This window comes from Ascidiella aspersa, chromosome 6, assembly GCF_963924565.1.
Source record: "Ascidiella aspersa chromosome 6, kaAscAspe10.2, whole genome shotgun sequence".
In the NCBI taxonomy this organism is placed as follows: domain Eukaryota; kingdom Metazoa; phylum Chordata; class Ascidiacea; order Phlebobranchia; family Ascidiidae; genus Ascidiella; species Ascidiella aspersa.
The window spans coordinates 19,675,138-19,691,344 of NC_139452.1; the positions used below are offsets into that span (position 1 = coordinate 19,675,138).

Here is a 16,207-nt window from a genome sequence, read left to right on the forward strand (position 1 = left end):
GAAAACTTAATACGTTCCAGCGCCAAAATGAGAGAAAAGGGATTAACGGAACATATTCCAATCTGGCTAAACGTGCATGTAAACAAGCTTATTTTGTACTGTATGTGATACCGGTAAATAGAAAGATAGTAAACAATAGTATTTTGTATAATACAGGGGTGTCCAACTCAAACATGCCGGCGTGCCAATTTTTATCTTATAACTTCTTCCCGTGCCAAAGTTTCGTAACCGAACCAATTCTTTTTAATCATAAAAGCGCTTTTTTTACCAAAAATAAGACCGTTTATTTAAACATAAAAAAATGTCTAGTAGAAATGCGCATCACTACATCAATGAGTCTCTCTGAGCTGACTTTTGTTTCTTCACACCAAGCTATATAATATTATGTGAATGCTAGCCTCCACACAGTATAATGTTATTATATCAAAAGTAATTGTTGGTTGTCGTGATTGCCGCGATTGTTTTATATTGTGAGCAAACAATGGCAATTGGCTGTATAACAAACTTTGTATTTTCTGACAATTGGCTGAATAACCATTTTAGTATTTTTTGGGGAGGGCTTGCGTGCCAATGTTTATTAGGTCGCGTGCCACATTTGGCACGTATGCCGCTTGTTGGACACCCCTGGTCTAGTATAATGTATTTATCATATTTTCTCTTTTTGTTGTAGTTTCATGGTAATACAGTTAACAAAAATTATAATGCTGATAACAGATCCTGTTAAGGACTTCTTTCACAAAGTCATAGATCAGGTAAAAAAAAGTTTTATTTATCATATTTTTTAAAACTCTTTTTTTTGTAGTTTCATGCTAATCTTGTTAACACAAATTATAATGCTGATAACAGATCCTGTTAAGGAATTCTTTCCCAAAGTCATAGATCAGATGAAAAAATGGTTTATTTATAATTTTTGTGCTTATGGAAAAAATATGGATCAAATCCAACGGTATGACCAAAATGCTACGTAAACATACTTTTATATGCGTTTTTACAACTCTAGCATTTATATGTAGTTTTCCAATTTTGGTATGTCCTATAACAGGGATGGTGAACATTTTTTAATGCGCGGGCCACCAACGACATCTTAATCCTCAAAAACTTAATCCTCAAAAAAAGTCTGCTTGAGACTAAGAAGGAGGGAGCTTTTGGCATGATGTACGCAAAAGTGTCCAACCGGAAATGTGTAAACATTTTGAGACATCCTGGCATGTACGCATTTGCACATTCTTAAATAATTTGGCGGTTTATTTTTGGCATGTGCAGTGTGCACATCTTATGAAAGTGTGCTAATTTTTTTGAATATTTTGCCGAAAACGCAACATTTCCTTATGGATTGCAATGTAAGTGAAAGTAGAATAGTTTCTTGACGGAACTATGAAATATTTCCATTATGTAACGCATATATTTCTTAAGGAATGTTTTTATGTTATAATGAGACGTCTAAAACAAATAATCTTAGGAAACACAAGGTTATTTTCGAGTAGATTACCACCATTCATGTGGAATTTGTGTTTGAAGAAATTTAATGAGGTGGCGGAATGGGCAAGTGAAAAAGGGACGTTGTCTAAATAAAAGGTATTTTTTACAAAGCGGTGTACCAGCAGTGGCGTATCCAGGGGGGTTTGGGGGTTCGGATCCCCCCTTTTCCTATGTGATATTATCGCTTTTGTCAAGGTCTTACCCACCGTCAGAAGCGGCAATGTTTTTAATGTAATTGGGTCACGCGTCTTAAGCTAATGCAAAACCAAAATCAACTGCAAAACGCCAATTTTCGTCTCTTGTTTGATTGACCATAAACGCAGAATATGTATTCTCTTTCACCTTTCATTGTTAGTTCAGGTTGGCTGATTAGCTACTGAGTATTCGACAAGTCATGTCTTCTGCCTTTTTTTGCTAAAGAGGTCAAGTTAGGGCCTAACCCAGTGGTTCTCGACCGGAGTGCTATTTCTAATGCTCAAGGGTGCCGATAGATATTTAAAAATCTTTAGGAATCCAAAACTCTTACAACATTTTGTGTAGGATTAGAGTGGAATAAATCCAATTTGTCCTATGTTGTGTAGAGCTGATGTGTGTTGTTCCAGTTCTGTTTATTGTCACTTTCTAGTGAATTACCTACGGAAAAACTTGTTCGGATGCCGCTACCCATGAAAGGCTTAGAAACACTGGCCTAACCTAACTGTTGGGCGTATGTTTTCTCGCTGTTAGTTGTCTGCCCTAATATCTGATGTTGGTGTAATAATGTCATTTTTTAAATAAAGTCTTTAAAGGTGGTCTAACTGTAACTGTTCAAAGTCGCTGTTTTATGTAATGATGGTTACCGCACAGTTATTCGCTATAAGCATATCCTAAGACCATGTGTTTAGTGTGCATTTCAAATAACTTATTTTCTCTTAATCGCAGCCTGTAGTTTAGCTGACTCGGCACACTGCTTGGCGCAGATGACAATATCTTGCCAGCCTTCTGGAGACAAGCATTTTTTGCCTGTTAAATAGATAAACTGTTTTCAGACGAATTTGTGTGGAAACATGCAGCTGAAAACCATATTAAAAAGCGCACACAAAATATTCTTTGGATAAATTTTCAATTTATATTCCTCAAAATAGTGATATTTATAATACAATTTAATAGAAATTGTCACAATCACAGTGCAACATGCCACATAGTATGCATATTACTTTTGGGAACGATAGATTTGTTTGAAACAAAGACACTTAAACCTAGCAAAACCAGGTTCAAGTTCAGTATACAGAAAATTTAACTTAATATAGGATTACTTGTAATATAGGATTACAGTAAATCTGCAAACACACAACAATTCTATAATCCAATTTTTGTTCTTTTTAAAATAATAAACAATACATATGCCTAATACTGGCTTTTTCTCACTAAACAACGTGTTTAACACTACCGTAACTTTTTTTCAAATGGCACAACAAAATAATTTCTGCCAATTGTAGTGTGTAATCTTATTACATATTCCTCATTTTAAAAATAGATGTGATTAAATATGTTTGGAAACAAAAAAAAATTATTTTCCTTCTAAAATTTTTTTGATTCAATTTCTTCGCTTTTCTGTGTGATTCTTCAGCCGACATAGTCGCCAATTCACCAGCATTCTGCCATGCTGCCTATAACCTCCTCTAGTTGTTAAATTTAAAAATTCTGCAACTACAAGGCCTGGAATTATTTTTCCGCAAACCTAATTTTTGAGCCATATTTTTCATAGAAAACATGTCATTAAAATTTTTTTAGTATTGCTTTGATATGGAATACCCCATTTATCTTTATATTCTTTAATTTCAGAGAGTGCTTGTTATGGTTGCACTTGATGTTGATGCGTTGTGTGCGTGCAAGATTTTACAGTATTTATTCAAATGTGACAATGTGCAATACACCCTTGTTCCAGTTACTAATAAAGTGGATTTAGTGGTAAGTTAACCTTTGTTATTTTATTTAAGTGTTTATAACCAAGGTTTAATGCTGGGTGGGCAACTTCCCCAGTCAGCGGGCCCGATTTGGGAAAATAAAGTAATTGGCATGCCAGATTCCTAAATCGATACTTTAATCTGGCAGCTAATGTTGTACTCTTCAAACACGGCAACGATTTCATTGCACATCAAACATACTGCTTTCTTGCCGACTTGGGTATCATTCTTGTTAAATTCGCGACACTCTTTCGCGAATTCAACTTTAAGTTATTGGCAAAAACCATGGGAAAATGTTTGGTTGTAAATTCTTAATCTGAAAAGTACATTGTAGCCTATAGAAGTGTGGTAGGTTGCTTTAGCAATCAAGTAAACTTTCGGCTTAACATGACGACTGTTTTTTTTTTGTGTCAGTACAGACAAAATGCTAAATCACCCCATATAGGCTATTGAAAACACAATGTTACTACAAAAAAATTGCTAGATGCATTACAGTAAATCATTCAATGAATAATTTTATTACAAACCAAACTCTACCAAGTGAACCAAACTTAACTACCAGGCAGGGTCAGAATTAGGCGTTTCATGCTACTATACACCATGGTTTAAAACAGTGGTCGGCAACCTACGGCCCGCTGGCCGGATCCGGCCCGCTGATGTAATTCATCCGGCCCGCCGCCTCTTTGACAAATTAGACACGAGTCTATTACATAAACTTTTTGTCCATTTTAACCACGTAATTGCGAAAAATTTTTGCGCTATGCGCAAATGTTTATTCTACATCCGGTTTGTTTACGTTTTGATTCTGCCTTTTCAACTAGATCAGCGATTCTTTACCATTGGAAGGCTGCCATGCGTCGCGCAAAAACGGAAAACATATTAAAAAATATTGGACGTATATTTTTTAACATTTTTTTATTTTTCATTTGGCAATGTAATAAAAACTTGCAAGAAATTGAAAGAAATACCACTATATCAAAAAAAAAATCGCGCTCGCTCGCCAGGTGCCGCCTTGACTTAATAAGTTAACAAACACTGAGCTAGATTAACTTTAAATGTTATCGCGTTCCCTTAAAGTATTTTTGTTTGCAAACATGCAAAAATGCAAAAAAAATCCTTGATCAAATTTAATTGAAATTGTTTGCTGAGGTTAGAGTCAAATGCAACACTCCATATTATGATTAGTGGCTACGTGCTGAATAGATATGCTTAAAATGGAGACAGAATCATAGCAAAACAAGGCAAAAGTCTGCCCGAAGTGCGGAAATTTTTTTCCGGTACTTAATTAAAACAGCCAAAAATATAGTTTAAGCCTAGGATGGAACAGCATGGCCTGGTACATCCTTGTTATGCCCATGCGAATGTCATACTCATACCTGTCTATTTAACAGGAAAGGCGAATATTGTGATTACTTTTTTACTCAATATAGGAGTACTTGCCAAATTGAAGTAAAACTGCAAACACACGAAAATTCTATGATCGAAGTTTAGTACTTTTCAAAAAATAATAAACAATCTATATAACTTACACTGGCTTTTCATTTAAGAATTGCAGAACAAAATTGATTCCTGTTAACTGTAGTGCATAATGTTTCTACGTATTCTGCATTTCAAAAATAAATGTGAAGTAGAAACAGCAAGTTATTTTTAGTTGAAAATTTTATTTTATTTTTTTTTTTATAAAAATTATTTTTTGCACAAATTTTTTAGGCCCACATAGTCCCCAAGTCACCGGCATTCTGCCATACTGATAGCATGTCATACACATTTTAAATACTGTAAGGAAAATCTGCGATATTTGTCAATTGGAAATAACACTCAGACAAAAAAACTTTAGGTTGTGGCAGCAATTGTTTAGAATTTCTTGATGGCGTGATATGTAAGCCAATAAGTAATCAGTAATCACAGTGCTAAACTGTGTCAAAGATGAGAAATCCTAATTCAAAATAAAAATTGCTTAACTGTTAAACAGGGGCAATAAACAAAATATTTTGCCAACTCTGCCTAAGTAAAACACATTGTAAGAAGATCCAAGCAAAACCACAAAGGTTGTAAAAAAGCAACTTTATTTAACAGAATACTATATAGTTGCGCCAATTGCATCATCAGTTCTGCTAAGATTCTGCAAACAAAATTTTTTTTTGGTGATTCGTTGTTTTTGCAGTCTTGGAAGAACTGATGATGCTATTTGCATAACTCTATAGTATTCTGCTCTTGTTAAATAAAGTTGTTTTGGACCTTTTTTACAACCTTTGTGGTTTTGCTTGGATCAAACAATATGGAAAAAGATCAACAACTAGAAATGTCGGAGCAGGCTTCGATCCCAAAATCCGTAATGTGTTGTGTAACATAACATAATTCTTTGCACTTTGTGTCAAGTTCCAATAGTTTCTATGCAGCCTTAACGCTTTTGCTGAGTTTATAGCCCTCGCTTATTGTTTTTCAAAATTGGCTTACGTAAAGCAATATTTCAAGCACAAGCAATGCGAAATTTTTTATGTGTGTCATTAAACTCAATTTATTTGTTATTCATCAAATTAACAATTAAGGGTTGTCTCACTGTTATAATCAATGGTACACTAATTTCCTTTGGAATGATACTTATTTAATATCTGAGAAGGGTGCAAGCCACTTGAAAACTACAAAAGAGGTGTGTTAAAAAAAAACGTTAAGAACCACAAATTATAAACTTGATCCTCTACCTATATATTTTAATAGTTTAATAAGAGTGCAAAATAATAAAAAACTTAAAAATACCTTGGATGTTTAATACCAGCGCTAAAACTTTCTGTGTTTAATTTAAACATTTATAAAACATATTTTAAAATTTAGAATTGCGCAGTGGGGGCGATGATGCTGTACAGATTACTATAAGGGTGTGAAAGTGCATATAAATTTGAGAACCACTGTGTAGATTACATGTATGACAAACAATTCAGATTGAACATCAATTTATTGTCTTCAGACTATCTAATTGCTAACAAATGTTTATAAGGGTTTAACTTGCAAGATGATATGAACATAAAGATGATATAAACATTTTAGAAAAGTTTTACGCATGCTTGTAACTTTTGGAAGTTGTTTAGCCCATTTTTCTTTAGGACGCAAAAGATCTAAAGGTGCTTGTCTAAATTCTCCACATTTTCAAATCGATCTGTAGGACGTCATTTAGTGGCACAACAGGGTTGCACTTTTTATTTAAAATTTAGTTAAATAGTGATCTTATTCCTCTAACTTGTAAAAAATGGCTTTGATATGAATGGCCTGATTTCCAAATGGTTGTTTTCGGTTGTCTAAAAGCTTGAAAGCATTGCTATAGAATAATCATTTGGAGTACTCTACTGCTAACTTTTTAATGGATTATTATATTTTTGTATTTTTCTGTGGTTTCATTGTGGTGTAATTTAAATATTGAGAAACTAAGATGCTATGTAGTTTAAATGTTAAGACATTAAGATACTAATTATTTAAAATTATTGATGCAGATTTTCAATATAGGTCAATATAGGACTTTTAAAATTTTAAATGTTTGTAATTATTGCATTTGTTTTTAAACCCCAAAGGATATTGATATCTGTGATTTCTTCAAACAGAAAGTTTGTTTATTTCCATATTTTGTGAACTACCTTAACAAATATTGACATAAGCCAAATAATTATACAATAACAAACTCTGGTAAGTATCTTCAAACCGACAGAAATCTGTACTTAAAACTGCGCTTTAGATAGACATCAGACAATAAAAATAACCCATGTTGTTCATGCTTTTCAGCGCGAGTTTGAGGAACATAAAGAACAAACAAAGCACATTATTCTTTTAAATTGTGGATCAAACATTGATTTATTGGACACACTTGATCCACCTGACAGTGTATCATTTTATGTAATAGACAGGTACCCATGTTGGTCTGTTTCCTTTTATTATATTTCTTGCTTAGTACACTAACAAAACAAAATATTAGCTGTAGAATAATTTTTTTTTATTTTTAAGAAAAATTTTATCAATACCCAACATAATACTGTTTTTAAGATTTTAAGGTGGTTTTTAGTGTACTTTTGGATACTGGTTCTGTCAACCTTTTTTTTTGGTCTATATTTTTACAAATTAAAGTTAAAATTTAGAAGATTGAGATTAAGAATAATATTAAAAATATTTGCATTAAATGTTTGAAAAAAAATGTTGAAACTTCAGTGACATCATAATGAGAAAGTATGTGTTAAGTCACATTGGTAGAGGTAAGTAAGGAATATACTGGATTATGGATTGTAAGTTAGTAATAGTGGTATACAGGAGGTTGAGTAAGTTAATTGAAAATCATAAAACAAGACCATAGCCTGCCACGGCCACTTATTATGGCTTAGTGGGACGTATTTAGCAAAAAAACTGTAGATATCTTATTCCTGATGTTCAGTGAGAACTGAATATTCACATTGCATCATGTTTATGTAATCAAGTCAATAGATTTAGGCTTGCTAAACCTATATGCATTGTGCAAATTGTTGAGACAAGAGAAGTTAGAACATGTTTCCAATAAAATAATTTATAAATATATATATATATATATATCTTCTGCAGATTTACAATCCTGCATTTTGGTCTTTAAATTCTTGCAATCCAATATTGTACTAAACCAGTGATCTGCAACCTTTTATCACTTGCGGCACACCAACAGGATTTAAAGTTCTGGGTGGCACACCAACAAAAATATACCCAAAATGTCAATAAACACATGGGCTAATATTCAATGCAGCCGATGAATGATAAGGGCAAAATTTGTATGTTTTATGTTTCCTGATCTCTAATTTTAGACTTTTAAGTTGTGAAGCAATCCACTCAAAGGCTTGGGTCTTGACTCGGTTACTCTTCATGGTGGCTTATTAATGAATTTTAAAGACTTCTGGCAAACAGAAAAAATAGGCATTAAAAAATAAAACTCACAAAAGCATTATGTTTCGTCATTCTTTAATGTTCCAATAGTTTCTGGAAAACTAACCAACATAAAATTGTGCCACAACAATCAAGATTAAAATAATTACAGTGCTAACCAGGGCAGATAATAAAACAAAAATGCCTATTATTTTACTTGAAAGTTGCAGGGGTTTCAAGTTTATGGATAATATATCAGGGGTTTCTCGTCTGTACAGCAGTTAAAAAAACCTTTGTTGTATTGTTTAGACACGCAAATGGCGTGGTATTTGACCTCTGACTTATTGCGATTGAATGAAACATAAATTTTAAAACAAATTGTGGATACTATTAATACTGAAGGTTATACAGTTACAAAGTATTGTTACACCGCGGCACACCTAGGATGTTGTAGGTCGTGTCTTTGTTCACTTTAATCCTTCACTGAGACCATTTATCTTGCGTCTGCAGCTGGTAACACTGTCTTAAAACTAGCCATAGCCAAATTTGTTACTGCCCCCCAAAATTAATATGTTACTTAGTTTGGCTGGCAATCTTACTTAGTTAAGACATATTTAACAATAATCATGTAAAGTAAATGTGCATAAACGAAAACCAGTTTCTCAGGAAGCCAATGAATCTTTTTGAATAAATTTTACACACAGTTAGGACTTTGTTTTTTAAGAAATAATAATTATATTTTGTTACTGAAGACAGGTATTCCCATCTCAGTTACATAGTTTATTATGATTAGAACCAAATGAAGTCCAAACAGGTTGAATGCCAGTCATTTTAATTTTTTAAGATTATAGACATTTATATCTAATTACAGAGTAACACCTACAGAATGAAATAGTGACAAATATTACTCTGGTTGACTTAAGTGCAAAACTCTACCCAATATGCTAATGCCAACTGATACAGATAACTAATTTTTATTACTGAAATTATTAGGAAATTCACATCATTACATTCTATAGCAAGGTGCTCCAAGGTTGACAGCATTTGCAGGCCACAACACAAAAGTGCTACATGCTTGCCAGGAGCGAATCAACCATTTTCGTTTGGTCGGGGCATGAAAATAGTATGAGCGAAGCATGAAAAAATTGCATATTTAACAAATCTTTTAATTTAGGTTGTAAGCGTAAAATGTTTTTTTGACTGGATTAAGTAGGCTGAAATCATGATGGAATGGGTCAGGGCGTTAGTCCTTGGTCACAGTGAAAACCTGTAAAACAATATACTTTCCAGAAGCCCTGTAAAACAATATGCTTTCCTATATTTTATCGCATTTTTGTCGCAAAATATATTTTATCCTATTTAAGTGGCAAAAATAGTAATTTATCTAGGGTCGTCCTTTTTATGTTATGTTTATTTTGGAACAATGGAAAACAAGTCGCAAATTAACTAACAAAATGCAAAGATATAGGTATAAGGGTTCGCAAAATAGCCATTATGGAAAGTTTCACATAGAACGTATACTGCAACTTTCGAACAGGGCTAACACATATAAAAAAAAGAGATTTTCTTGCCACCCCCTTGACCCTAACTTGATCGATAATTAAAATAGATAAACTGGTTTATTTAATCGTGTACCGCTAACTGGAAAAATGTAATCATTACCAAAGGATTGCGGTATGCTTGCCGATCATTGGTCACTTAAGTTTATTTGATTAAACCCGTAACTCAACGCATTAAAATAATTCAACAGTGCTTCGCGGGCCACAATGATGTCGGGCATGGGTTTGAACCACCCTGATCTATAGATATATGAAGTGAATACCTAGTAATTTGTTTTGACCTGTTTGACTGTTTTAAGTTTGTTTTAAATTTTGCTTTTTTAATTGTTATAATATTATCACTACATTGCTGTTATTTTCAAATTTAGTTTACCAAGTGGGTCGCATAAGTTTTTGAAAAAAAAAATTGGATTAGGAGGACAAAATGGAAACCACTGTGTGAAACATTATAACAGATTTATGTATTAGCCATATGGCTAACAGCCTATTTATTTTATTTATGTATACAAACCTGCAAAACCTAAAACTGTTGTGTGCTTTTGTAGCAAGTAGTGCACAAAATAGTTTAGGTATGTGCAGTTAAGTAAACGGGTTAATTATTTGTTGTATTTCTTGCAGTCACAGACCAATTGATCTTGTAAACTTTTATTGTAATGAACAAGTATACCTCATACTTAAGCACAATCAGGAAGAGATCCAGTGTATCCCTGACTATGACTCAATATACAGAGAGGACAATGTAAGTTTGTGAAAAAGGGAGTGATTTGTTCACAGTTGTTCCCTAAAGTGCTAATGAATAAAATTATTCTCAATTAGGGATACATATTGCACTAGTTTGAATGGTGGTATTTTGACTGCTATTAAATTTAGTTTCATTATTTTGGATATGGTTTTAAATATTTAAAACGATATCTTAATTTGTAAACATTGCATAATCTCATTTATGTGCTATTTACTAACAATACAATTTTTACACATATCTATGTTTAATGTTGTGCCTTTTAACAAAAACTTTTTTCAAAACCTGCTTTTAATTTAGTCTGCAGATGAGAAAAGCGATGATGATGATGGAGATTCTGCAAATGGTTTAAAAAGAAGAAGATTTGACGAGGTCAGTTTATATTGTTTTTACAAAAATCCTTGAATACTTGCTTCCAAAGAGAAATAAAACACATATTTTTAAAATGGAAGAAATTTCACTTTACTCAAAGATGCATGATCATAGTTCCAAATAACTAGAATGCTTGTGATTAAAAAGTGTCATACTCAAGGTTTGCATTGATTTAAAATTTGCTGCTGTCAGTGGGGTGACTATTTACCAATCAGAACTCACCTGGACAAAATAACACTTGCCAAAAATGCTGTCTCATGGTTTATGAATTTATATCCTACAAATAATGTTTGTTATAATTTAAACTGTCTTTCTATTTTGATATACCTAGTTCTTAAACGTTATTCCACCTTTCAATCTAAATAGGCTTAACCGCAGAAAACCCTTTTTTAGTCATCACTCTCTTTCTGTTGGTCGGCTGACATAGATTCACTTGAGCAATGCGACAGATAAATCAACGTTTAGCCATTTTACAGAGCGTCTTGTCTTTTATTGACATCATGAGAATTATGAGAATTTATCTAACTTGTAAATTCTATAAAATTGATGCCTGGTGAAAAGAGTATAACTTTGTTTGATACTTTTTTTTTTATTGACTCCCAAATATCATTTTAAATTATTTGGCTTGTTTTTTCGGACATGTTTTCATTGCAAGAAAGATATGGACCAATGTGCCTGAAGAGCATACTCGCTAGGGTTGTTCAGACTTTGATTTCAGATTTTTGAAAAAACTGTTTATAATTACTTCTGGCTGCTTTTTTACTTCATCCATTTGGGACACACAACATTGCTTTTTGGGTATATATTAATTTTGCCTTGTGCAGTGTTTTAACAAAACAGTAAGCTTAATTTGTTTTTTCATCTTAAGTATAAAACAGTGCCAAAAGCCCTTTTTTTACTAATAAAAGCTACATGCAGATAATTGAGATACTTTTCTTGAAAACGTTTAATGCTGTTATGCTACAAGGTTTTCGTGTATAATAGCAAAATTTAGAAACTTAGTTTACAAGACAAACAATTCAATTTGACTTTTTACAGACACACCAATATCTGCGATAATTTATATTACACCAGTTGTTTAAATGCCGCTTTCCACACAGGCCTCTTTACATAGGGATGACCATCTCCTTTCTGTTATCTAGATGTAGAGTATGTGTTTCCGATCACAGTGAAACACTAAACAACGCACATATCACATGTTGTAAAATTTTATTTTACGTAGGGGTATGTAGTAGACTATTTAGGCAAGGTAAAATGTTGTGTCATTTGAAAAAATATTTTCATGTTATTTAGTCCTCCACCGAAGATGTTACGCTACTTTTTTAGTTACACAGTAATTGCCACATTCATTTTTTATAACTCACAAGGGTAGCAAATTTATTTAGACATTTTACAACTTAATATCCTTTAGTGGTAAAGAGCCCACATCACTATGGATTCTTACAAAATTCTGCTACTACAACTGCAATAGTTCTTTAACAGTTAGAATTAAACTGGTCTATTTAACTTAGGCAATGACGCATACTCAGCACTTTTTCGTCCAGAGTAGGTTGAATTAAACTAATTTGTGCAATTTGTTATCTGCCCATGTAGCTTAAATAAAACTAATTGACATGCTTTCAATATTATTAAAATTGATATGTTTTCATTTTACAAACATATGCAACTTATCGAAAGTAAATTGGCTTGAGATTTCAATTATAGTCAAGTGGGGTAAAAATACAATTTTAGCTAACTTGTTTGCCTAACTTTTGTTTTTGGCATCAGAAATGTAATTTTTCATTCTAATTGAGCTTATATGTCTACCTTTCCAGTTACGTTTGACTTTAATTGAGGTACGTAGACCAAAGATACTCTATTAAGCCACAACAACACACAATTTTCATGAATACCTTTATTGTAAAGAGAAGTTGATTAAAAAAACGCATTTTTCATGATTACATTATGGTACCCCGAATTTGCAGCAGTTTAAAAACGTTTCAGCAATTAATTTCTCCCTTGTTAATCATAACTGTACCTTTCACAGTAGAACTGGTCAGTAGTGGTATTTCTCGCCCCCATAAGGAGTGAATTACATCAACAATATCAGTTTTTGGATTTATGACCAGTCTCTTATTTTTGGACAAGTCTAAAACTTATTTTTCTAAAATACTTGCCCTTGCCAAAGTCTGCTGTGATCTGCACTGGTTTAGGTTGTAGGATACTTCTTATGTTTTCTAAAAATATTTTTTCTACAAAGGTTAGTTTCACTTTCTTAGTGGTAGTTATGTTACCTAATATTTCATTCCTTTGGTAAATAGCCTTTTTTCTAAATAAGACTGAGAAGTATGATTATTCTATGTGAAATGCATGCCTATTAGTTGTCTACTTTAGCGTTTTTTAGCTCATTAAACAAGCCTCAATATATAGCTTAGGATGGGTGCATATTTGCTGGGCATATTTAGTTCACTTTATAAACCTGTACAAAATATAATTATAGGTTAAAAAACACATTGGGGTAAAAAAAAACATTAACTTTGACCCCATTCCCATAGAATTAGGGTAAAAACAAACAACGGGTTAAAAACAAACAACAAAATATCTCTAATAGGTCAATGTTATGACTTTAATAGATAAATGTTATGACTTTAATAGATAAATGTTATGACACAACACAGAATAAAGATCACTGCCAGAAACTTGGCTGTATAAGAAATACACAAAAGTTCAAGACTTTTTAGGATACGATTTTAACAACAGTTGTTGAGTACTAGAACGGCCGGAAAAAAATTTTTACCTCCCAACAGCCGGTGATGTCAAAATCGACACCATCCTCAAAAATGTACTTTTTTACTAAACTTATGACAAAAAAAACTCAAAAAGAACAGCTAACAATAAAAGTAGCAAGACTACAGCAATGCGACTTTATTTTTATTTATTACTAGCGACAAGAAGCAATAAACAACATTATGATAGATCATTTTACAAAATGCTAACCACTGCAGAAAAGTTCATTTACTTTTTCTATACACAATATAATGTGGTAAAACTTTATATCAGGACCCATGTTGATCATTTTACGTAGAGCACTTTCTCTGGACTACCGCTGCACCCCGTAAACATCTCACAACCCCTCGATAAGATAGACTGCTAGACTATAGCCTACAGCTTCGTCAGCTGATATTGCTACCGGAACGTTTTATGTAGGCCTACAGAATGCAGGAGTTTAGTGCTGCTACAGCCAAAGGCCATCTTACTGGGTTTTAAATGTTTTTGCTATGTGGTCAAAAACGTCTATGCCTACCTTGCTTTGGTTGTAGAATTGTATAAAAGTAGTTTTTTTCTGTTGGATCTGTGATTTGTCTGTTGTGCATTGTCGATACAAGGTTAACATCTTTTTTTTTGAACTGATAATTCACAAGCATAAAGTTAATCAGTAAATTGTAGCAGAACTTGCTAGAAAGCTGTTTTTTCTTTCTCACCTTTGGTTATTTCTTTTGGAAGTCCTTTACTGTTAGAACGAACCTTGCCAACAATTGTCATGTTTTGCTGGTCTAGCAAGATTCACACTGGTAAAAAAGTTATCTGTTGTGATGTTGTCCATTTTTATCCAAATTTCTGACAAATCTCATCACAACATCTTTAACTCTTTGTCTGGCATATGTTCATGATCATCAGACTCGTCAATGTCAAAGTTTTTAAGAATGAATTTATAGTTTTGACTAAACCTGTGCTACATCTCGTCAAATAGTTTTCTGCCTGTGTCCTACATTGTGTTGACTAATGTAAAGTTTACAGCCTCACTGTGCAAGTACTGTATCACACAAGAAAAAGCAAATACTGGATGCACAAAACCTGTAGTATTAAGTCCAGCAGTTAGTTTCAGCAGCCAAGCAAAACACGGTTGTACATGTACATGTACAAACTACCTCTACATGTCATAAACAGTTTATTAATCACTTGAAAGGATAAAGACCCCAGGAAAATCAAATGTATAAACTGTTACTACAATCATACAAAGTAAAAAGTTGTTATACCTCCAAATTCCATCTGGTGTCGATTTCGACACCTTGGCTGTTGGAGGTAGTATAACAGGTTATAAAAAATAAATTTAAAAATATATTTCTTCAAATATAACTTATTCGTACTCGTTAGTCCAAATTCTTAAATCGTAGCAACTGCATTGCAAAGCAAAAAATATACATCAGGATTCAAAAAGTGTCGAAAATAACACCTTGGCCGTTCTAGTGTTAACTTTACTCACAGAAAAAATTAAGATTGTTGATTGCTTATTGGTTAGCTTAAGAATGTAATTTATACCTAAAAAAAAAATTATTAAAAATTTAAATAAGTCATCCCGCTCTCCAATGGTATTTTCATGTGACAACAGGCCTAGGAGACTTGTTGTCCTTTTTGCAATATGGCATTGTATTGTCTGTAAAACCTTTGAATCAAGATAAATGCCATTAATGCTTGTGCTGCGGAACTGTGTATTCAATACCATTAATTCATGTTTGCTAAAAATGAAACCAATATTTTGTGGGCTTAATGCACTACATTCATTGTTAAATTAATTTGTTTTCCAATTCAAACAAATCAACATAGTTTTTCGAATGTAGTGCAAGGTCGAAAGTTTGGTTGACAGCAACAGATATCTTATGACTGCTTGGTTTATTGACACAATCTTCCAAATATTCTTAGGCTCACTAGTTGTGCAGTCCTAACAAATTAAACAACGCTCAAGAAATCTGATTTTTGAAAAGTATTACAAATCAAAAAGTAAATTTTAAAAGAAAAACAGCAACTTGTAACGATAAAAATTGCTAGGACTACCGATGTTGTCCCGGCTTGGAAAAGTAATTCCCGTGCAATAAATGCAATATTTATTGTGGTAAAATATTATTAGAAAACCTTGAACCTGTGATCACTGTTAGACATTACAGGGTTGGCCTTAAGCACTCGCCCACTCGCAATGCGAGTGCAAATGCAAATCGCTCCGGGCGAGTGCTGATTGACACCCACTCGCCCGACTGGCGAGTGGCTTCGGTGAGAAATTTAATTAGTTGGTGTAGGACAACTTGTGTTGAGCACCACTACTAAGCGAAATATTACTTAGCGCCAGTTATTTCCCTAAACACTAAGACGCAAATGCCTTCAACACTACACAAATAATAAGGTTAATCAAAGTCATGTTCGAAGCTCGTAATAAAGACTCTATCAAAGACGTCATTGCTGCAGTGGCAAATAGTCATTGTTAATTTTTAAAT

The 16,207-nt window shown here is 33.0% G+C and overlaps 1 protein-coding gene across 1 annotated transcript in view; it reads left to right on the forward strand.

The window, feature by feature from the left end:
• Positions 1-674: 674 nt before the first annotated feature.
• LOC146140635 (cell division control protein 45 homolog) overlaps positions 675-16,207 on the forward strand; it is a 34,769-nt gene continuing 19,236 nt past the window's right edge. The window contains exons 1-5 of the mRNA XM_083391127.1: positions 675-752; positions 3,304-3,429; positions 7,197-7,318; positions 10,469-10,589; positions 10,890-10,961. Coding sequence (XP_083247253.1) covers positions 675-752; positions 3,304-3,429; positions 7,197-7,318; positions 10,469-10,589; positions 10,890-10,961 — 519 coding nt within the window. The remainder of the gene's footprint in view (positions 753-3,303; positions 3,430-7,196; positions 7,319-10,468; positions 10,590-10,889; positions 10,962-16,207) is intronic.